The sequence below is a fragment of the Mustela lutreola genome, chromosome 7, assembly GCF_030435805.1.
Source record: "Mustela lutreola isolate mMusLut2 chromosome 7, mMusLut2.pri, whole genome shotgun sequence".
In the NCBI taxonomy this organism is placed as follows: domain Eukaryota; kingdom Metazoa; phylum Chordata; class Mammalia; order Carnivora; family Mustelidae; genus Mustela; species Mustela lutreola.
Window position 1 is genome coordinate 47901567 of NC_081296.1, and position 23016 is coordinate 47924582.

Sequence of the window (23016 nt, forward strand, 5' to 3'; positions counted from 1 at the left end):
TAGGAAGGTACTGAAGAAAAGGAAGGTAACCAGAGTCCTTTCCATGACCCAGAGCCATGAGGGGTACAAAAGACCACTATATATAGATATAGATATAGATATAGATATAGATATAGATATAGATATACCATTAAGGATTTGAAGATATATAGATATAGATATATCTATATAGATAAATCTATATATCTATATCTGCTTTTTCCTCTCCTACCCCTCTGCTTATGTTCCCTCTCTTGCTGTCTCTCTCTGTCAAATAAATAAATAAATAAAATAAAGATTTATTTATTTATTTGAGGGAGAGACTGAGTGAGCATGAGTCAATGGGCGAGGGGGAGAAGGAAGGGGAAGAGAATCTCAAGCAGGCTCCCTGCTGAGCATGGAGTCCAACTCTGGGCTAGATCCTAGATATATCTATATCTATATATCTTCAAATCCTTAATGGTCAAGACACATGACCCCAATAAAGGCAACACCAGTGGAGAGGGGAGAAGTAAAATCCTAAAGAACTGACAGAGTAGCAGGCATACTGACAAAGGTACTTTTTCACCGAAAGATTTTTCTGGAGGTCAACTTGGCCGTTGTATCAAAATCCTTAGAAATATGTCTATTTATTGAATCAATAATTATCCTTTAGGGAATATATTTTAAAGGAATATTAAGAATGGTATAAAAGCTTATCTACAAGGATGTTCATCATAAGTACAGTCTGAAATATAAGAAATTTAGAAAGATGCTAAATGTCCTACATTAGTGAGTTGCAAGAGTTATAGTGGATATCCATATACTCAGAAACCAGTAAAAATGGTATTTCAGAAATACAATTATTGATATTAAAAGGTGATAAAATAAGGGATCTGTTTATCTGTGCTTTCTGATTTTTCTATAGTATATACGTTGAAAGGTACGTGAACTACACGGGAAAAGCAATCTACTAGATCTGCTTTCTTTTGTGAAGAGTTGGTGACTGTGGGCTAAGTCAATGGCTAAGATGGATAGGATATCAGTTCCTACCTCTTTGTTTTGGAAGCCAGACTAGAATGGGAGGGGGCAGGGCACTGACCTATCACCCACTCTTGGCTATCTGCCAAACTACTCACTAACCTAAACATGGACAGGGCTGGGGGTCCAGGGTCTCAGACTGTCTGATGTGCTTTGAATCTCCCTTGTATTAAGTCTGGCCTCTTCTGTGAAGCAATCTTACTTTTCTCAAAATATCTAACACTGTGGGCTTTCTTGTTTGTTTGGTATGTTTTTTTTTCTCCTCTACAAAAAGGAAGTGAGAAGAAGTAAAGCTTTCTTTGGAGCTTAATGAAGAGAATTCAAGAAAATAAAAATGGTAACAGAGGCAGATAATCCTTAGAAAGAGATACAAGAGGTCAAGGGTCTAGGTTTGTCTGAGATACATAATCTCTGTCAAAGGTGAAAGGTGTCTATTCCTTGAGACTCTACCTTTCTTCAGACCCTCCATGTTTGCTGTCACTACAGGTGCCTAGGATCAGGAATTACTTGCTTTTCCTTTAGCTGAGGCTGTGCTTGCTTCACAATGAACCTGCTGCATTTTGTTCTATGATCATCAAATATGGAGAATGTCTGAGTGATCTCTTCTTATCTGAAGGGAAGCACTCACGGACTGGCACGCTATCTCCTGATCCCTCACCTATAGATCAAATCACAGCATCTGTCACCTTTCCACCTTGGTTCTTCCCCCCATTAAGAATTTCTTCTCAGAATCCTCTCTGGTTTCTCCACTTCCTTCAAAAATATGAAATCCGGAACTAGCTACAGCTCTTAAATAATGGTTGGGCCATTAACAAAAAAGATGCTACTTTTTAGTTTCTACTTATCAAACTCCAATTAACATCAACCATTACTAATGAGTTCCAGAACAATGGCGCAGAAGCCATATAAAACCATCACTTTGCTCTATTACCAGGGAATGCTGAGAAGGCATGATGATGACGATGATAGAGAAATTTTATTTTTTTTTTAAGATTTTATTTATTTGACAGAGAGAGAGAGTAGGCAGAGAGGCAGGCAGAGAGGCAGGCAGAGAGAGAGGAGGAAGCAAGCTCCCTGCTGAGCAGAGAGCCCGATGTGGGGCTTGATCCCAGGACCCTGGGATCATGACCCGAGCCGAAGGCAGTGGCTTTAACTCACTGAGCCACCCAGGCGCCCTCATAGAGAAATTTTAATTAGTGCTTGTGCTAATCATATATTTTTATTCCATATTTTTGATGCTTTGACATCTTGGGGCCATAAGACCCAAAAGAGATTACATTTCCCAGGACTAGCTAATTCCTAGAGATCACAAGCAACTTGTCTGGAAGCACACTTTTCATAGACAAACCAACCAATCCAGAGCCCCTATACCCAACCACCTCCTCGATGAAGTTCTCAAACTCTGGGCCACTACTGCCCCACCCATTTTATTCCAGGACCAGATACCAGACAGCCAGGGCGGCCCCTAGAGACCAGAGCTGTCTACATCTAGCCAATCTTAAACCTGCTTACCCTTCCTTGCCCATTCCTTCCTATGGGAAGTCACAACGAAGTCTCCATGCATTCTCCCTTCTACCTCCTGACTGAGCCTGCTACTTTCCACTGTGGCCCCTCCTGTTTCTAGGGACCTGTGAGTATGAAGCCTTCTTCCTTCGTGATATTTGTGTGTCTGTGTGTCCTACCTACCCGATTCAAACAAATCTTAAGTATCGTTAAAACAGTGCTTATTATGTGCCAGGCACCCTGTGCTTTATGTGGATGACATTCCATAATTCTGACGAGGGCAGTGTGAGGAAGGCACTACCATCTCCTTGGTTTTCGGTACAGCGACTTTCGCAGAGCCCCACCTCTAGCAGAGAGTAAAGGCAGGATATGAATTCATGTGGTTTAATTCTAGAACACACACTTTTATCCTTTTTATTTTGCCCTTGCATGTCAAAAGGATTCCCACTTGGTTATTCTCAGAGAGGGCAACCGTTAAATTAGGCAGAGACAGGTATGAATAAAGTAGCAGAACTGATCTACTCTGAAAGTGCTGTTTTCCTTCAGGTTAGCCCTGTTGGCAGGACTAACAACCCCTGCCCAGGCATTTTCCAGATTATTCCTTCTATGGCCTGATGTCGGTTGGAGTCCCCGGAAAAAAAGTCTCACGAACTCATCATTTTCCCTCATTTCTGACCATAGCATTAGGTCTCCTTTTATTCACCTTATTTATTTCTAAATTATTTGGAGTCATTTGGAAAACAAATAAAATACCAGTACCACCACCACCAACAACAACAAACTTAGGTCAAGGACACTACATCACTAAAGACCTCTATCATGAGAGGTGTCTGAGTAATTATGCCATTATGCAATTATGCCATTGCAAGACAAATCCACGAAACATTCCACATGGGCTTTGAGCACTGAGGCTGAAATTAAGTCTTCAAGCTATCAGCTCGGAAGAGAACTATACTTCTTTAGATGGTTCAGCTCTGAAGCATTTGGGAAAAGTAGGAGAGCAAACAGACACACCTTGCTCTTCACAACACCATTTATTCTATCCTGAGTCAGCAGAGCAAGTGGCTGCTGAAAGTTCTGGGAGTGGCCAAGAGCCAGAGAAGGGATCCTGCTTTTGGACTGAGGCAACAGAGTCATGCCCAGGAGGAGAGCTATCACATACCATGTGGGATGGGTCAAGTAGGGTTATAAAGTAAGAGCTATGAAGGAGAGAGAGGTTAAGCCTGCATGACTCAGATAAACTCTGAACCTTACATTTCAGACAGACTGAGGGCTTGGTCTTCCTTCTCTTTCTCTCTCTCTCTTTCTCTTTTGTTCTTTCTCTTCATTTCAGCATTCCTGGCGATTTCTCAGGGGCTTAAGGATTTGGGAAGTTAACTAAAATATTTAAAGCTAAAGAACACATAAGAGGGAGGAGGATTAGGAGAGCAAGAAGGAAGAGTAAGAAAGGTAGAAAATATGGTCAGTATCTTCCCACCTAAAGGTAGAAATATATACATGAATGTAGAAGCGGGATCTCTACTGATAAGGAGCAATCCTGGAAAGGGTCCCAGTGAGAAATGCGTGAGCTGAGACAGAAGTTCTAGGGCTTGGGGAGTATGACGCCACATAGAGGGCAGGGACAGCACAAACCAGTGCACTGGAGTTTGGGGTAGAGCTGAAGAGGTATGTATAAAGAGAGAAACTAATGAAGCTATAAGTTAGCTAGAAAAAATATTAAGTTCACAGTTTTGGGGTTTTACTGCCAAAAGATGAGCTAATGAATTACTTCTTTGGCTTTCTTAAAAGTTCACTTTCTATGGATGTCAAAATACATGGAGATGGGCCCTTGTGAACATGGTGGGCTTGAGCAGAAAGCCACCATGATGAATTTCAGGGTAGTAGAACCTGGTGGGACAGTGGCACACTACCACCACCTAGTGGTGCTATACCAACATGCAGTTACTGCAAATGGTTCATTAGAATAATACCAGCAGCCTTTAGAACTGGAAGGAGTTGACAGATTATCAGGTTCAAAGGTTCTCAAACAGATGGTGCATCAGAATCATCCAGGAAGCTTTAAAAAAATATACCTGAAATAGACTGATCCAGAACCTCTGGGGAATATAGTCCTGAACATACATACAGTTTGAACAATACGAAGGCGCCATTTTTGCAAGCCGAAAAAAAAAAAAAAAAGCATATCAATTTGTATGATAAATATTAACAAAGCTTCCTGAAGACTGCCCTGCCCTCCCCATGTTAAGAAGCACAGATCGACTCTAGTATTCTTAATTTGTAGATAACAAAAATGAAGCTCAGAACGGTTAGTGACTTAAAGCCCATGCCTGGTTAAGTATAAGTGCTGACACTCAAAGTCCAGTGTCCTCGTTTTAAGTACAGTCCCCTCTCACTTAAGTATCTCTTCTGAAGTGTTGGGCCAAGAGAAGTGACATCACACAATCCTGACTTCCTCATACATACCATCTATATCGATTTCCACAGACTGCAAGAGAACTCTCCAATGTTTCCTCCCTTAGTCTTTCACCAAAGTGCCTTTCATTGACTTTTATTTCTAATTCCTGACTTCGTCCTCTGGAAACTTCTAATGCCTAACTTTTGATTTTACTCTATGATTGTTCCTCACTCTTACTAGTTTGGAGTTCTCCAGGACTGGGACTGAGGCCATGGCTTACGGGAAAATGCTCATTCCAGATTGCAAGAGGTGAGTATTAAAATTTCAGGAGTTTTGGGGCGCCTGGGTGGCCCAGTGCGTTAAAGCCTCTGCCTTCAACTCAGGCCATGGTCCCAGGATCCTGGAATCGAACCCTGCATCAGGCTCTCTGCTCAGCAGGGAGCCTGCTTCCCTTCCTTTCTCTCTGCCTGCCTCTCTGCCTACTTGTCAACTCTGTCAAGTAAATAAATAAAATCTTAAAAAAAATTTTTTTCAGGAGTTTCATGAACCAATTGTTAAACATAACTATTATTAAAAATTAACTTATTATTATTTTATTATTTGGTCTTATCCATGTTCCTGAGGATATTTACATCAGTTACATCTGGACAGTGGGAATTCTACACAATGGTGCGCTATGTCTTCCCTACTCTGCATTTAGTGAGGGGTCATGTTGGGAGGCCTGAAATTGACCATGTGCTGGAAGTATCTGTACCATAGAAACTGCCAAAAGCTACAAACTGGGTGTTGATTTATTATGCCACTTATGGTCTAGATTTAAAAAATGATAAGGAAAACAATAATGTGGGTTAAAGGTAGAAGTATATAATATCTGTAGCCATCCTGCTTTGTGAACAGCACAACAAATGTGAGGAAATATTCTAGTATTTAGAAACTATTATCTGATTTAGCAAAGAGGTTGTTCATGTCATCACTGGTGAATGAGTGAAGTTCTGAAACACATCTTCCTTATTTCACTTTCCTCTTACTCATTAACGTAAATGAAAATATCAACATTCATGGTGGCACCACAGTCTTTCATCAAATGCAACCACAGGTACAGATGTAGGAGTTCAGCAGAAATTACTGAGAGCACTTAGTGAGAATCACTTGTCTATATGATGTTTATAGGTTCGGATATTGCAGATTTTACTATTTGTAAATTGTGTGACATTACATCAGTGACATATACATTGAAGTTATGTACATACTGATAGACACTGTTTTCCAAACTCAGTTGTTGAAAACTGACCAGCACGTGACTGGACTGAGCACAGCCTTCCCCGGGTACCCATCAAGCTGTCTGAATGAATCCTCCCCACTTCGGATGGGTCTCTACCCAAAGTGGTGGTTTGACTTTCTATAGTCCTGTCACCAACACCCCCACTGCGCAGCACACACAGACACACACATTCTCCAGTTTTATCTTCATTCCAAAACAGAACATATCCCAGCCTACTGCCCACTTCCTGGCCTCGTCTCCTCTGGTGTTTGCTTGCTCAGTCAAAAGACTGACTTCATCCTAATTATTCAAGGCAGAACGATAGGCTTCACTTCATCCCTTCCGCCTCCCCTCGTGCACCCGTGCAGTCACCATATTAGGCTGTTTCTTGCCATCTTCCCTAGTTCTCAAATCCTACAGCTCTTCTCCATCTTTATTGCAAGTTCATATGCCTACCATCTCCCAAGTTGGTTACTATACAGTCCCCCAACTGGTCTCCCTGCTTCCATTCACATCCCCTCCAATCCATTTTCACGAATTTACTGGAGACCTTTTCTCAAACATCAACCTGATCGGGTCACTTTCTTGCTTCTTAGCCCTCAGCGGCTCCCTACTGATGACCAGGCTACAACCACCTGTCCAGGCAACTCTCTCCTACATTTAGTCCTCTACTCAAAGACACACTCTGGCCATGCCTGAACTGCTGTGTTCACGGTTCCTCCAAGGGCAACCCCTCAACTCTCCCACTCTACCCCCACTTCCAGAAGCTCTCCCTTCTTTTCAGGATTCACAGAGATAATCACTTTCTCTGACTTTGCCCCTCCCGAGGCTGGTTGGGGGGCCCATCCTATGTGCACCCGTATGGCCAGGTCTCCCTTACTGATTGCTTTGTTTCTTTGTTTCCAGGAGCTAATCCAATACTTACAGAAATCAACAAATGCTTGCTGAATGAATGACCAGAGGGAAAAATGACAGTACTAATTAAAAACTGTGGTGACAATCATATGCTGAATACCTATTCAATACCAGGCACCATGTAGGACACTTGCCAAATATTACTGATCTGCAGTTCACACAAACCTTGCAAAGCAAGTATTTCTCTGTTTTATAAGAGAAATTTCAAGTACAGAGAGGTTAAGCCATGTTTCCAAAGTCACACAGCACATAAGGGGAGGAGGCAGGATTTGAATCACTGAACCCTAGATGCACCTTATTCCAAATGCCACAGACTTCTTAATATAGGCCCCCAAAAGCATCAAGACAAACACATAGGGCAGACTGAACAGAACAAGATAAACAACAAAACCAAACAAGCCCCGAAGTCCCATTTTTCAGCTCTGTAGTCAAAGTTCCATATAATGGTTTAGACATAGGAGAAGGAGGTGGCACTTCATAGAGTATCAAATACCACGTTTATATACGGGTAGGAAAATATTTTCATTTGCTGGATCTACTTAATAAAAAAGCTTTGAAATATACATGGCATTTCCTATTGGTGTTATTAGTAGTTTTGCCCAGAAATGTGGGTTGGCTGGACAGAGAACTATGGGTGTGGTTGGAAAGGTGCTCAGAGGGTCTTCTCTCTGGCGGGGGGCTCCCCTCCTGTTTGGGGCTCCTTCTCAGTAAGGCAGAGGCTGAAATGCTGATCTGATGTTTGGTCTTTTGACAATTTTCACTTAATGAATTGATTCCTACAGTTCATTAACATACCCACTTCCACTTCTGTATACACATATGTCTTAATTAGCTGTTCATTGGCTGTTTAATTACAAGAAAACAGCTGACAGCTGCCTTGCTGAATTCTAATGGCAGACGCTTTGGAACGGCTACACATTTGCTTTTGACAACCAAGATTTATTCATAACTCTATGATTTATTATGAATGTTCCTATGCCTGCCTGAATTATTGTATTTTCCAATACAACTAAAAAACTGGTATTTGGGGAGACTGTTGTGGGTGTACGTCTCCCTCTCACAGCAGAGAATCCCTTCTGTAAACGACGAACTGTTACAAATTTATTTCTCTGGGGAACTTTCTGTTGAGAATATTCAGAAACATGGGGTGGGGGGGGAGGAAGAAGAAATATCTTTGGATATTTAAGTATTTAAAGTTAAGTAAGAAAATAACTGTCAATTTAATTTTACTGAGGGATAAGGAGAGGGCATGAATAGATTAAAATCAAGAGACAGGAAGAAGCAGAGGAAATGATAGAATTAAAAAGGGGTGGGGAGCAGCAATCATAGTCCTCAAGGAAGTAAATGAAGAACGGGATTTGTTCTTTCAGAAAGAAGAGGCAAGCTCATTCGCAAAAGTTTAGCTGGTACGGCTCTACATTCGTACAGCTGGCAGCAATAAATCATGGAATCATAGATCTCCTGAACTACTCTCCCCTTCAATAATGACTGGCCTCCCTGTAGAATTGTATGTACAAATGATCTCTGATTAAAGCTGACCTGGTGTGTCATATTTGGTAAGTGTAGATGTCTGCTTTGCCGTCCTGTGATCTGCCACACTCAGACTCAATCCAAATGAACACATTCCACAGCAGTGATCCCCAGGCAAATATGAGGAGCCCTGCCCCGAGCCAGATACTATATTAGAGCCCTACTGACAACAAGGCCATAAGCCCAGCATTGTCTATGAGCTGAGGAAGGACAGCAGTTACTGGGACATGGTTATGACCAAAACAAAGCAAGAGAAAATACAGGAAAAAAAAAAATCCAAATCATCTTGATGTACGTTGGGGTTTCGTACATTCTACTACTTGTGCATCTCATCACAGAATTGGAAGAGGGAATGAAACGAAGTATTTTTCTCATCACCTGGTATATAATGGCACTGAAACTCTGATGTCACAGGATGCAGTAACAGCCACATCTAATTTTCGTATTGAATGGCTAGCTCTAATATTGGGGCCAGGGGTTATAAAACATTAAAATAAAGATGTTGGACATGAATATATCAATGTGAAATGCAGATAAAATGGGTCCAAAGCTAGTGACATTTCCCAACTGAAATAAAAATATTAGAATCCTCTAAAAACCAATTTGAACCTAAATGGAATATTTATGGGCATTTCTTTTTGGCCTAATACATACAGACTCCAGAAACTGCCTTAACTCTTTCAGGAAAAAAAGAGGGGGGGGGGTAAAAGTACCAATTTTGCATTCTGGATATCTTTGAAAAGGCTTTTTATTGTTCTTGTTTTTAAAATGTATTTGACAGAGACACAGCAAGAGAGGGAACACAAGCAGGGGGGAGTGGGAGAGGGAGAAGCGGGCTCCCCACTGAGCAGGCAGCATGATGCAGGGCTCGATCCCAGAATCTTGGGATCAGGACCTGAGCTGAAGGCAGAGGCTTAAAACTGAGCCACCCAGGAGCCCCAAGGCTTTTCATGGTTAATCTCAGACAGCATATTCCCCTCTACTTTTTGTTTTTATTTAAATTCAATTTAGTTAACATATAGTGTATCATTAGTTTCAGGGGCAGAATTTACGATTCATCAGTGATTCAGTCAGTTGCGTATAACACCCACTACCTCAAGTGCCCTCCTTAATGCCTGTCACCCAGTTAGCCCATCCCCCCACCCACCTCCCCTCTAGCAACCCCGTCTGCTCTCTATACTTAAGAGGCTCGTGTATAGTTAATATACAATATACAATATATAGCAAAAGAAACTACTCCAAATTCTCCCTTCATTGGGTGGAAAAGGAAACTTTGCCTAAGACATCGCCTTAAGTGTATTAACTGATGAGTAAGTATTTGACAACGAATGCTACTCTGTTCTTACCCTATCAGGAGCAAAAGGGTTTTTTTTTTTTTTTTTTAAAGATTTTATTTGTTTATTAGACAGAGATCACAAGTAGGCAGACAGGCAGGCAGAGAGAGAATGGAGGAAGCAGGCTTCCCACTGAGCAGAGAGCCCGATGTGGGGCTCGATCCCAGGACCCTGAGATCACGACCTGAGCTGAAGGCAGAGGCTTCAACCCAATGAGCCACCCAGGCACCCCAAGAGCAAAAGTTCTTAAATGTATCAGAAATCAATCCTATCAACCCTAATACTAGATTGTATATTATATTTTAAAAATTATGATTGAGGGGTACCTGGGTGGCTCAGTGGGTTAAGCCTCTGCCTTCGGCTCAGGTCATGATCTCAGGGTCCTGGGATGGAGCCCCACGTCAGGGTCTCTGCATAGCGGGAAGTCTGCTTTTCCCTCTCTCTGCCTGCCTCTCTGCCTACCTGTGGTCTCTGTCTGTTGAATAAATAAATAATCTTTGAAAAAAAATTAAAATTGAAATTATAGATCTAAAACATCTAAAGGATATACATAAAAAAAACTGTTTCTATTGTGAGATAAATTTTTCATCATCATCATGAGCAGTCATTGTATTTAATGATGAAGCCAGGAATGGAAGTGAAAATGAGAAACAGGACCATTTCTCAAAGGAAACCTCAACTGGTGTCATTTTTCTATAAACTCTTCAGCATTTTTATCTGCTTTGAAGACTGAAGCTCAACCCTAACATCTACAGCCTCTTGTTTTATTTCTGGCCTATTCCTCTTTCTGCCCATTCCTTGGCCTGGCCCCTCCTCCCCGGCAGGCCTGCTCAGCTTACCCCACCCCCTCTCCTACTGCTCACCCAGGGCTGGGACTAAATTCTGTTCTAAGAGCTCAGAAACAACTTTAGTGACCGACCTAAGCTCCTGCAGGCCTGGATTTTAGGTTTTTCTGAAATGCAATATTCAAGGGATGACTAAAGCTGGTACACTGTTCCCTCATTATTTCAAAAGAACAAGTAGGGGCTCCTGGATGACTCAGTTGGTTAAGCTTCTGACTCTTGGCCCAGGTTACAAACTCAAGCTTGTGGGATCAAGCCCCAGGAGGACTCTACCCAGAATGAAGTCTGCTTAAGACTTTCTCTGCCCCTACCTACTTCCCTCGTGCTCGCATGCAAATTTTTTCCTCTCTCTCTCTCAAATAAATAATCTTAAAAAAAAAAAGAAGAAGAAAAGAACAAGTAAAGTACCTTTCTAACAAAAACCTTGGTATAATAGAGCCTTTAAAAAATTGGCAATGGCATACCCTTCCTTATTTCCCACAATCCACAGAAAGTGACCCCTTGTTCCAGTCAACCAGGGTTATATGTTGTCCCTAAAAGACAACCAAGACTTCCTCACCTCCAGGTTCTTGCTGCTTCATGGGTATGTGCTCTTTGTGCCACACCATAGACTGTAGCTTTAGTTCAGGGTTTAGTTCTTTATATATATATATGTTTTAAATACACTTCATTGAGGCATAAATTAAATACAAAAATGCACCATTGTGACGAGTTCACCTTGATGAATTTTGACAATATGTACACCTGTGGAACTACCACCATGATCAAGGTGGAACATTGCCACACGCCACAAAAAGTGTCTTTCTCTTAGCAATCATTCCTTACCTCGGTTCCAGGTTACCACATCTGCTGTCTGCCATTACAGATTTAAAATTTAAAATTTTTGCTTCTTCTAGAATGACACAGAAATGCAATCATACAGTAACTATTCTTTTGTTTCTGGCTTCTTTCATTCACGGTAATGTTGTTCTGTGCATGTACCATACCTCTTCTCTTACTGCTAAGCGCCACTCCTTTCTGTGGCTCTTGCTCTTTTACCCATTTATCGGCTGATGGGCATTTGGATTGTTTCCAGTTTATGGCCATTATGAATATTCATCTGAAAGTCTTTCTACGACAGGTGCTTTTGTTTCTTTTGGGGAAATGCCTAGGATGGGTTGTTAGGTCATATGTTAGGTTGATAGCTGACCATAGTTCCATCTTTTTTCAAAGGGGCTGTGTACCATGTCACAGACCCTCAAGTCATGTAGGAGACTGCAAGATTTGCCAGTCTCTCCGCATCATCATGATGTTTGTTCTAGGCAGTGGTTTTGCTCTTCTTCTTGTTTTGTTCTATTTTAATTTTAGCTTTTCAAATGAACAGGTCATGGAATTTAAAAGCAGGTTAATGCATTTTATGCCTTAAATGCATGATATTTAAACTGCAGTTTTATTTACATTTCCCTAATGACTAAAGATGTTGAGAATATAGCCACGTGTTCACACGTTCCTTGTCCAGCTTCTGTGAAGAGATTGTTCAAGTTACTGTATCTTTTTACTATTTTTGTCCGTTTATTTTTAAATTTCTTGGTTTTTTCTTTTATTTCTTTCAGTTTATGGCTTGCCTTTTCATTTTCCTGATGATATCTTTTGAAAGGTACAAGTTTTTAATTTCTATTAACCCCAATTTGTTCTTTTTAAAAATAAGGTAAGGACTTCAGTGTGTGATTTGAGCAATATTTGTACGTCTACTGTTACAAAAATATATGATTTCCTGTAGAAATATTATAGAGTCATGTTTTATGCTTAGGACATTCTTTAAGTTAATATTTGCCTTCAGTGAGAGGTATAAATGTGAAGTTAATTTTTTTTCATATGACTGTCCAATTGTTCCAGAAATATTATTTGAAATGACCCATCTTTTCTTCATTGAATTCAACTGGCATCTTCGTCAAAATTTAATTGACCTTAAATGCATGGATCTCTTTCTGAACCATCCCCTCCCTTTAAAAAAATTTCTTCTGGTTTATTAAACCTAGGATTTAGTTCTTGCATTGCCCCTGTGCAGACCTCATCTCTACAACTACACCATAAACTGCTTGACATGGTCAGGTCTTCTGGATATAAGCACTTACAGTGCTTATATAGTGCCTGGCCCCAAGGGGGTGCTCATATTTTTGTTTTTAATAGCAGAGTCTACATAACAAATAGCAAATGGTCACACAAAAAAATCAAGACTGGACCCATACATGTTCTGGAAATGATATCTGACTAGCACAGCATGACTCAAGTGTACGGAATTTGGCTAGCAATGATTCTAACAGCAGCCAACAGTTACTGAATGACTGCTGTATGCCTGGCACTTTTCTCCATGCGTTACCTAACTGGGAAGTAACTAAGTGTCTATCCTCATTTTACAGACGAGGAAAACAGAGGCACAGAGAGGTTGGGTAGATGCTCATGGTGGTAAACCAGAACTGGGCTTCAAACCTAAGCAGTCTGGTTCCAAATTCAGAGAGTAAGCATGCCACAATATTGTCTCTCTACAGGGAAGCAAAGGGGACTTGGAGAGGGTAGGCTGGGAACACCCAGGAACCAGAGAAAAGAGCTACCAAACTTGCATCATTCTTGAGGCTTATGTGCAATGCTTACCTGAGCAAATATGTGGTAAAATAAATAATCATTTCAGCAACCAAATAGGTTCTTTGGTTTCTTAGGATTTCAGGTGGTTGACTTTAAAATGCAATTTAAAATACATTCACAAAATGATGAACTCGGAAATGACTGAGTGACTTTCTCTTCTTTTCATTAGGTATGTATTTATACACATAATTAGAAATTTTCCGTATGTCTACTGATCCTATCACAGAGATAAATTATTTATAATTTATGATGCCATAACCACCCTCACCTGGTTAGAGCATGATAAATCATTAACATCACCAGCAAAAGCAGAAGTCTCTTGACTTCACCACAGCCAGAAGTAAAAATATTAATTACAGCAGAGGGAAACTATAATTGTACAGCAAATACTATATGCATCAAATATAAACACATACCACTGTACAGGTCCCAGACTGGGCCTAGGCCTAGTCTGTTAATAATATTAAGTTTTAATTGTTTGTTTTGGTGATTTCTGCTGTACAAAGTCAATAGGACAGAAGAACAGAACCACAGATAACCATAATACACTTCAGCATTGGGACTGTACAAGATCAGGGGAAGGAATCTAGAAAAATGACAATGATAAAATGCCACCTCCCCTTTGTTTTCTTATGGCTTTAATTTTCATCATAAACAAGTATTGGGGAAAAAAGAAAACATGCATTGTTCCTGCCTATGTAAGCCCAGTGGTTCTCAGACGGTCCCATTTTGACTGAACAGCATGTTGTTCATGAATCTTCTGCACTGTTGCGTTATTTCACACAAAGCAGCCCTCACCCCCACCCTGGCCCTTCCTCAGATGCCGACCTGAGGTGCTCACTTTAGTGGGTACCTAAAATCACACGTGGCATTCCTAAAAGCTTCAGAGAGAGTGGCCAGTTTCTTGCGGCAGAATGAAAGGTCACCTGATTAATGCCCAGAACCCGGTCCGCGGAAGAGCTTAACTAGATGAGATACAACGCACAGAGTCAAGTTTGCTCAGAACTTCCAAGTTGCTAGGGGGCCCTGGTGTCTGTACCTGCTTCACCAGGACAGGCTGTGCCATCCTGCCCTGGACAAGGAGGTCTGGGTGAGGGTGAGGGGGGAGAGGTGCCCAGCCACATCAACAGAAGTAACTCTGAAAGTCAACGGGATGACAGTTTGTCCCCAGATGGGATAAGCCAGGCAGCTGATTTCATTTTTTTTTTTTACTATTATTTACTTAATTGATTAATTTTGAGGGAGGGTAAGCTGAGAAGTAAAAGTACATCATTTTGTTTTTCTCTTGGTAATCTAGAACCTGAGGCCCTGAGGGTTGCTATAAAGAGGAACAATTCAAAATCCCCTTTCAGAGATGCCTGGGTGGCTCAGTAGGTTAAGAAACTGCTTTCAGCTCAGGTCATGTTCCCAAGGGTCCAGGGATCAAGCCCCACATCTGCTCCTTGCTCTGCAAGGAGCCTGCTTCTCCCTCTGCCTGTCACTCCCCCTGCTTTGTGCTCTATCTCTCTGACAAATAAATAAATAAAATCTTTAAAAAAATCCCCTTTCAGTAGCAAGTCCCCTATTTCTAAAAGGCAGGTGATGAAAAAAAAAGTATGTTTAGAGGTATGTAGAAAACCCAAGTGTCCCCAAGATGGGATCAGTATGAAACATCTGTTTGTGTACAAAGCAGCACATGTGATGCTGAGTTAACAGTAAAACAAAGACTTAAGGAAATTACGAGGCAAACTTCCCTGAAGTCTCGCAGTAGTTATTTGGGTCTGAGGGTGATTTTGTATTTTGTGACGTGACATTTTCTAATTTCACTGAAGGAAAGCTAACCAAATGCATGGATTTTATTTATTTTTATTTTTATTTCTTTTGCCGCAGCCTCAAAATGCCTTAGGGCTAATTCAAGCCTAGTTCAGTGGCAATCAGTTGTCTCAGAGGCCGCCTGCATGTTTAAATAGCTTCTCGCCTATTTATTTTGCACTGTTTTATCCTGTAAGCTGTCTCAAGGCCCTTCCAATATAAGCAGGAGGATTTAAATCTTAATAAATTGAGATTTGAATAACAGAGGCAATCTGGGTTTGGAGGTCTTGAATGATTAGGATAAACATCTCTATTCCGATTCTCAAATTATGCATGTGCTATAACACATTGCCCTCGATCGGCATCAGTAATAATTAAAACAGTAACAACAGCAATAAGAAAGAAAATATTTAGGTTGAAACAGCACTTTTCAGTTTGTAAGGAACTTTCATTCACAGTTTTTCATTCCATCCTTGGAATAGTTCTAAGAGGTAGGAAGAACATGTGTTATGCCCACATTATAGATGAAGAAACTGAGTCACTAAAACATTAAGACAAGCTCACAACAAGAGGGGTACGGGATGGCACTAAGACCAGAACCCAGTTCTTTCCAATGGCTTTGCCATAATTTGGCCAGATGTATCAACATATGTGGGCCAATAATAAGACTTTCAATCACATTCCGATTAAACCACTGGAAATGCCTTCCTATAAAGCTTTTAACAGGGACACTACAGAAATCCAGAGTCATTTCTTTTTTAAAAAGATAACCAAAGGGATGGTTTATCAGTTCTATCAATTGTAGGTTTGGAAATGACAAGCAATGCTCAAATACTTTTCTCTAGCCTCCTGTTATTTTGACGGAAGACATAAAAATATATATGACTTGCTTAATTGTAATTTAACACCAAAATATTTATTCTGTCCTGTCATCTCTCATCACTCAAAATGCCGAGGAGTTGAATTTTCAGACACAGGAGAAGTCACATCACAAAGACACATTCTAACATTAATAGAAACAACAACAACAATTAAAAAGGCTTACCTTGCAGCCTTCACATGTAATGACACCATAATGGATTCCTGATGATTTGTCTCCACAGATCTTGCAAGGAATAATTTCAATTTGAGCTGCAACAGAAGCACGCAACCAGTTAATTACATTTTCTTTTAAACACCTTATAAAAGCGTTCCCTGATCAGCATTTGTATAGTGAAAACTAATAACCTGCTAAACATTATACTGCATTAACTATTCATTGCTGAACTGTGAGGGTCCCCCTAGAGTCCTGGACTAAATTATGGCTGCTCGTTATATAATAGCTTTCGGGTTATTAAAATGGGTCATTTGAGAAGGTGTTTAAGAACCCACAAGAAGACTGGAATCAGCATTTCAAAGCCTTCAAGAACTGGAGAGCTCGCAGTTTAGGCCTCAGAGCAAAGCAGATACTAAAATGTTTCCTCCGATCTCATTTTCCATCATTATTTTTAAAAGGTCATAAATCTGTCTTGGCTGCGCATTATAGCTCCACCGGTAGGGAAAAAAATATACACTCCAGAAAGTCAAGACTACTTAGGAAAATGATTCAATTCAAAATATTAATAAGTTACATATGCCGGCAAGTTAAGGATGCCTTAATCATCTTTTTTAATTAATGTAGTTGGCATGTGTTAAAAATCAGTCCATTTGTGGACGATCAAAACCTTTCAACCATAAAGTTAATATCCTATCTGAATTTAATAATGGTGAATCCTAACGAATAGTAAATGTAGTTTCTCAGTTCTTTATGTTGGAGACTGATTGCCCGGTACAGTGTGCATATGTTTCTAACCAACGGATCACTTGAAGATGCCTCATGTTGGAAGACCACCCAATGTCTAATAGCTATCACTCCGAAGTTCTCAAATATGACAAAGCACATTTCTAAGCAAACACAATATACCTTGAGCACAGCTGGTTGGAAAGGACATAAGTAAGGATTAAAAAAAATAACCTCAGCAATAATTAGACAAAATGAAGTTCTTGGCCCACTTATTAAATACGACTTATATGTGAAATAAAGAAGACCAATCTTGAGCTGTATACGGAGGGTCTAATACTCTGGTTTCTCTTCAGATCGCATAAATCTTTCGCGTTTTGTATACGGAGGGTGGCAATGTTCACCAGTGTACCCAGAATATCCCATTACACTAAGTTTTATTTTCCACAGTTTTCACTATGGCTATCATGTCAGATTACTATATCACACACACAAACACAATTTTAAGAGCGTTAAGTGTACTTCATTTTCATACAGCTCCTACCTAGCCCCATGCCTTACACAATGCAATGATGTATCCAAGGAATATGTTGCATCTTGTGAGTAATACACACATGCATACAGCCCGCTCTTCCTTCCAGTATAATCCCATATCCTGGAATAATCTCCACAACCCCTTACTCTGGATTTGATGTGACGTTTCCATTCAATACTCAGAAACGGTATACATTAAATTACTGGATTTAGCCTCATTATAAACTATGTGTACCTGCTGACTTCCTTTCCAGGGGACTAGTACAAGTACTGTGATGACTTTTTAGGGAGTACAAGCTATTCCAGATGGAGAGTCCCTTTTCATGTCTATCATTTTTTTAAAGATTTATTTATTTATTATAGAGAGTTAGGGGAGAAAGAGAGAGTGAGCGGGTTTGGAGGCGGGGGGTAGGGGCAGAGAGAGGGAGAAGGGAGAGAGGATCTTAAACAGACTCTACATTGAGCGCGAAGCCTGACAGGGGGCTACATCTTATGAACCTGAGCTGAAACCAAGAGTCAGAAGCTTAACCGACTGTGCCACCCAGGAGCCCCTCACATCAGTCACTTTTTGTGTTGACATAGTGAGCTTCAATGTCCAGTTAGAGACTGCTTAAAATTTCACATCCAATATATTTTCTATAATGGGTAAGCCTTCTAATACATCAATAATGGTGTCTTTGTATAATGTCTATTCTGAGCTCCACAGCCCAACGTGTGGTAAGGTCGCATTAAACAAAAATGATAATTTCTAAGTCCGCCTCATCTTAGTGTCTTGTTTGATTGCTTCAAGGAAATTCTTTATGAAATCTGAACTCTAATGATGCTTCACACTGATAGCCCCCTTCTGATACTTTTAATGGAGTCAAGGCTAAGTTTTGTGTCACATATTGTCTGTAGCTTTAGACAGAGTTACGTCCAACATTTTTGAGACACAAAAGCCACGCGGTGGTATAGACATTCTGAAAGGTGCTATCAGCTGAGAGTGATGGCCTGGATTTTCCCACAGGAATTAACTAGTCTGTAATGAGAACCAGCCTCTCCCACCCCCAGCCCTAAGGAATAGAATAATTAGGCAACATAAAGTACTTGGACCACTTATTAAACAAAATTTATATGTGAAATAAAAAGACCAACACTGAGCTGCTTCTGCTTATGTCTTACCTCAAGCCGTAATCACAGAAATCAGACACAAACAAACTAGGCTAAACCCTGTAGTTTAAGCAGGCATCAAAACGATGTGAGGCAATTAAAGCAGCCTCAGTGCTGAACTCCAGACCTCTCAAGAGTTACCTTCCTTCCAGCTTAACAACGGAGAGATCAAGCACATCTATTTATTTAGCTCTTTATAAGTTATGAAGGCCCTGGACAGACCATATTGGGAACACTGAGTAAAACTATCTGGATTGAATAGAGAATAATGTATTGCTGTTCATTCTGCCTGGGCTCCTAGTGGATTATGCATGAGAAATGAAATGGTAATGTTTAAGGCAGGACCAAAATGCCTGCCAATGACTGCTGTGATCCTACAAGTGATATGGAGATCTGGCATGGAGGGGTCTGTTCATGATGGCGGTGGCCCTGGGATCATAGCCTGGCACTTCTGCCCTTGGAATGACTCATGGCCTGGCTGCGAGGGCGGGAGGTGGTAATGGAAGGGAAGGCAGGAGGGTAATGATAGCACAGACCCAGAGTTTGGTGTCAACTGCTGCATTGATAGGGCTGCTGGCCTGAGTCAGGCTCCTAAACTTCACCTTCCTTCAGTTCCCAGGGTCCTAGCATCTGGAGGGCACTCAAGCTGAGACTTATTTCCCAAGATTTATGGCGGGTAAGATGCTTAATATGAATGGATTCACTGTAGATTGATCTGTATTTTCAAGCAGGGGCCATGAGCCTCGACCTTTGACCCCCACCGTGTTTGTGTTTCATTCCGGTGGACAACGTTGGCCAAAGAATGGGAATTAGAAAAGCTTCACTAGGAATCTCATGGTAAGGTGATGGGGGGATCTCCACAGCAAAGTTCAAGTATTCTGAATGGTCAGATTAAACTAGACTAGCTTACCCTCTGGGTTGGCTCTCTTATCTCAGAAGACAATCTGAGTTGCAAGGGCTCTTTAGGAAATGATTAAAATCCACCTGCTCCAAAAAGCAAACTCTCTGAATGTGATCTGATCACATGTGTTGATATTTCCAGAAAGCAAACATTTGCAGATTGGACCCGGGCACTTAACTCAACCTTCCATTTAATCCAACAATGTATAAAAGCCACTTCCCTCCACCTTTTCGTCAATGTACAGAATTCAAATAGATCAAGGAGAACAACAACCACAAAATGCCCATCAGTATTTTTTTCCAAAAGAAAGCAGTTTAGTTCCTTAAATTTGAGTTTTTCGACCAATAAGAGGGAAAAGGACAAAAATCCCTTTGCTCTTTGCTTCCTATCCCTCCGGCTTTTTCATTTTCTAACAGGCAGTGTTGTTTCTTTTCAAAATACTCGTCTTTTAACACAAATTATGAGTCTTGGCCCATATATATACTGCACACATTAACTCAGCCAGAATTTCAAAGGATGAGTTCTGTCAGACACCACTACTGTCACAAGTATATTGATTAAATTAGTCCACATACATATTCATCGCAGCAAAGAGGTTTATTGTGTAGCAGAATATCTGAAGCAAGACACACACATATAATCATGAATTGGCTTAACAATGCACAATCTTGCTATGAAAAATTCTAATTTGCCCACATTTTCAGCTCTATTGCCTAAATAATTTGCTCTCTCATGCACCCTCAGTGATTCAAGCACGCTCTCCACACCTGCAGAGGCAAATCTCTGCAGTTTCAAGGAGCTGACAACAAGTGGCAGCGGGGAGTCAGGAAATCCTGGAATGCAAGTGTGCTAATTAGCCAAAGTGGTCCTTGGGCTGGGCTGTCATTTAGCACTGTACTTCTGCAGAAGGTTGGATTTTTTATATAAAAAGGACGAGAACATGGACAATGGCATTCTGGATACCTCATATGCTCCTCAGAACCTTTTTTTGGGAGATAATCTTGGTCCAGAGAAAAATACCCATTTCCCACAGAATTAAAAAGTATGATTGTCCGAGAGTTGTACCCATTCTACGGGTGAAAGGTGATGGCATGGTAATCTAATGGATTTATGATAACCAATAATATGCAACATGTATTGGGGCTTATAATGTGCAAGGCATTAATTATATCCATTCCTCCAGTATCCTACGAGGGGGGAGTTACCATAATCATCATTACCTGCATTTTTCAGAAGAGAAAATGGAAACTCAGAGAGGCTGAACAACTTGCCCGATGGCAGAGAGCTAGGAAGAGGTAAGACTGGGATTTGGAGACATTTTGTCTGTTTGTTTAACTCCACAGTTTTTCCCCCTTTCCCACCATAATTCACAGCCAAGCTAAATTGCTCCAATAACTGTATCAGGAACAGACTGCTATTAGTATACGACCAACAACTGAGGATGCAAATGACACAGCACAAATAATTCGGTTAAACTTACATAACTACTCAGAACTGATGTCAAGATATCCTTCTGGGAGTTACATTACTTACTAGTACTTTATAACTGTAAGTAATCATCAACCTTCTAGACCGTTCTTCTCCATTTTATAAGATTCCAAGTAGAGTTTTTGACCGTAAGACAACTGACGCCAAGGTTTAACAATGATTATTTAAACAAGGTTTAAATTAAACAAGGTTTAAAATGATTATTTTATATATGTATTCTCTCGCTATCTATATATGCACATCACACAGTTGTTAGAAATATTTGGCACTCAATAAATAGTAGTTATTATTATTGTTATTGTTGATAAGAAGTCCTGCCGTATAGCGAAATGAAATTCTCTTCTCCGGACTTTAAGCCCTTTCCAAAGTGGGGATAGAGAAAAGCTGCTTATCCTCTGAATAATATGATGGGCAGTTCATACCAGCTACCGTAGCAATCCTTTACGACATTGGCCCTTAACTGCCACAGCCCAGCAGTACACTGCAATCAGTTGTGTTATGTGTCCCAAGGAATGTTACTAACAATAGTAAAAAAAAAATTAAAATTTTTATTGGCTCATATAAAAAATAAACTAATAGGGACCTATGGTTACCCCAATAATATCTTTCACTTTAGCTCACTTGCATAACCATACACTTTCTTGAATTGGACTGAATAGGGCGGGGTTACATTTGCTGGCTTGCCAGGAAATGGCCAAACCTTGGGTACACCCATGGGAGTATGTGACACAGATGAATGTTACACAATTTTGTGTGTCTTGCAAAAACAGTCGAGAACTACTGCTAAAAAAACCAAAAACCAAAAAACAAACAAAAAAAGAAAAAAAAAAAAAACCAGAACACAAAACCCAAAACCCAAAACCAACTATCTTTTATACCAATCTGTTGACAGTCTCTCTTCTGGAGGCTGAAACTATGGAAGGCTTTTCATTTGCTATGTTACATATTCCTCCAATGTTTGAATTTTTTTTTTTTTTACAACCAGCATGTATTACTTTTGTAAGCAGAAAAACCAATAAAGATTAAAAAGAAAAACCCCAAGGCATTTGATTTTATTTTCAGTAAAATGGCTTGAGTCCTTTATGGATTAGTCACTTTATTTTATCCCCAGTTTAAAACTGCTGGGGTATTAAAGGCTTCTGCAGCTGCCTGAATGGCGGCCGGGCCTGCATGTCAAGGCCGGCTGGGGGAGAGTGGCAGAGGCTTCACCTGCTTACCTGGAGTGGCTTTCAAAGCTCCCAGCTTCTAGAATTTTCTGGCCGCTCTGGGTCTGGCCACCTCCTGGTTCTAAGGACGCTCTGCCCTGCCCAACGGGGCCCCGCTAAGTGGACAAAAGTAGGGGCTGAAATTCACCTGGCTGTTGGTCCTGCTGCAGAGTGGCTGGAAGAGCCTGGAGTAAGGGAGCCTCATTCTAATTCGTGTGTCCAGATAAGCACCTCATTTTCAAACCATCCTTGCCAGGGCGGTGCCTTCTTTATACTGTGCGAAGGTGCTATGCATACTAGTGGTGAACAACTCAGGGAGCAAAATGCTTTCCCCTCCACTCTCTCAGGGCTGCTGCTGGAGGCGACGGGGCCACCAGTGGATTTGCGGACACCTCTCCGTACATCTCAGTGGTGGGAGGGGAATAGGCTGTGGGCTTTGACCAGTTTGGCAACTTCAGTTGTCCTGGATGAACGGCTCGGGGTACAGCATGGCTATATTCCACACAGGCATGACCAATGAACCTTGAGGGTGGGGAGGGCCGAGTTCCAGCTGCAAACTATCCAAACCAACCATCAACTTGTTCTGCCACTGTGCCTACTAAATATAGACTAATTATAATACTAGTATGTTTCCTTGATACAGTCTTTCCATCTACTGATTTTGGATTCTTCCATAGCAGTACCTAGTCCTCACTGAACAGCACCAAAGCAATTAGCCACCTAATTAGAAACGCCCTATCTACCCTTCGCTAGAGCAGCCTTGTGGTCATTTCTGGCAACGGTAATAA

The 23016-nt window shown here is 40.8% G+C and overlaps 1 protein-coding gene and 1 long non-coding RNA gene across 3 annotated transcripts in view; one reads left to right on the top strand and one right to left on the bottom strand.

Moving 5' to 3' along the window:
* The window catches only part of LOC131835885 (uncharacterized), a 31633-nt gene extending 24032 nt beyond the window's left edge, over positions 1 to 7601 (top strand). The window contains exons 2-3 of the long non-coding RNA XR_009355408.1: positions 5138 to 5206; positions 7065 to 7601. This is a non-coding gene — a long non-coding RNA (uncharacterized LOC131835885). The remainder of the gene's footprint in view (positions 1 to 5137; positions 5207 to 7064) is intronic.
* The window catches only part of RORA (RAR related orphan receptor A), a 708416-nt gene that overhangs the window by 23848 nt on the left and 661552 nt on the right, over positions 1 to 23016 (bottom strand). For both annotated transcript variants that reach the window (XM_059180676.1, XM_059180677.1), the window contains one exon: positions 16238 to 16323. In XM_059180676.1, the coding sequence (XP_059036659.1) occupies positions 16238 to 16323 (86 nt within the window). The remainder of the gene's footprint in view (positions 1 to 16237; positions 16324 to 23016) is intronic.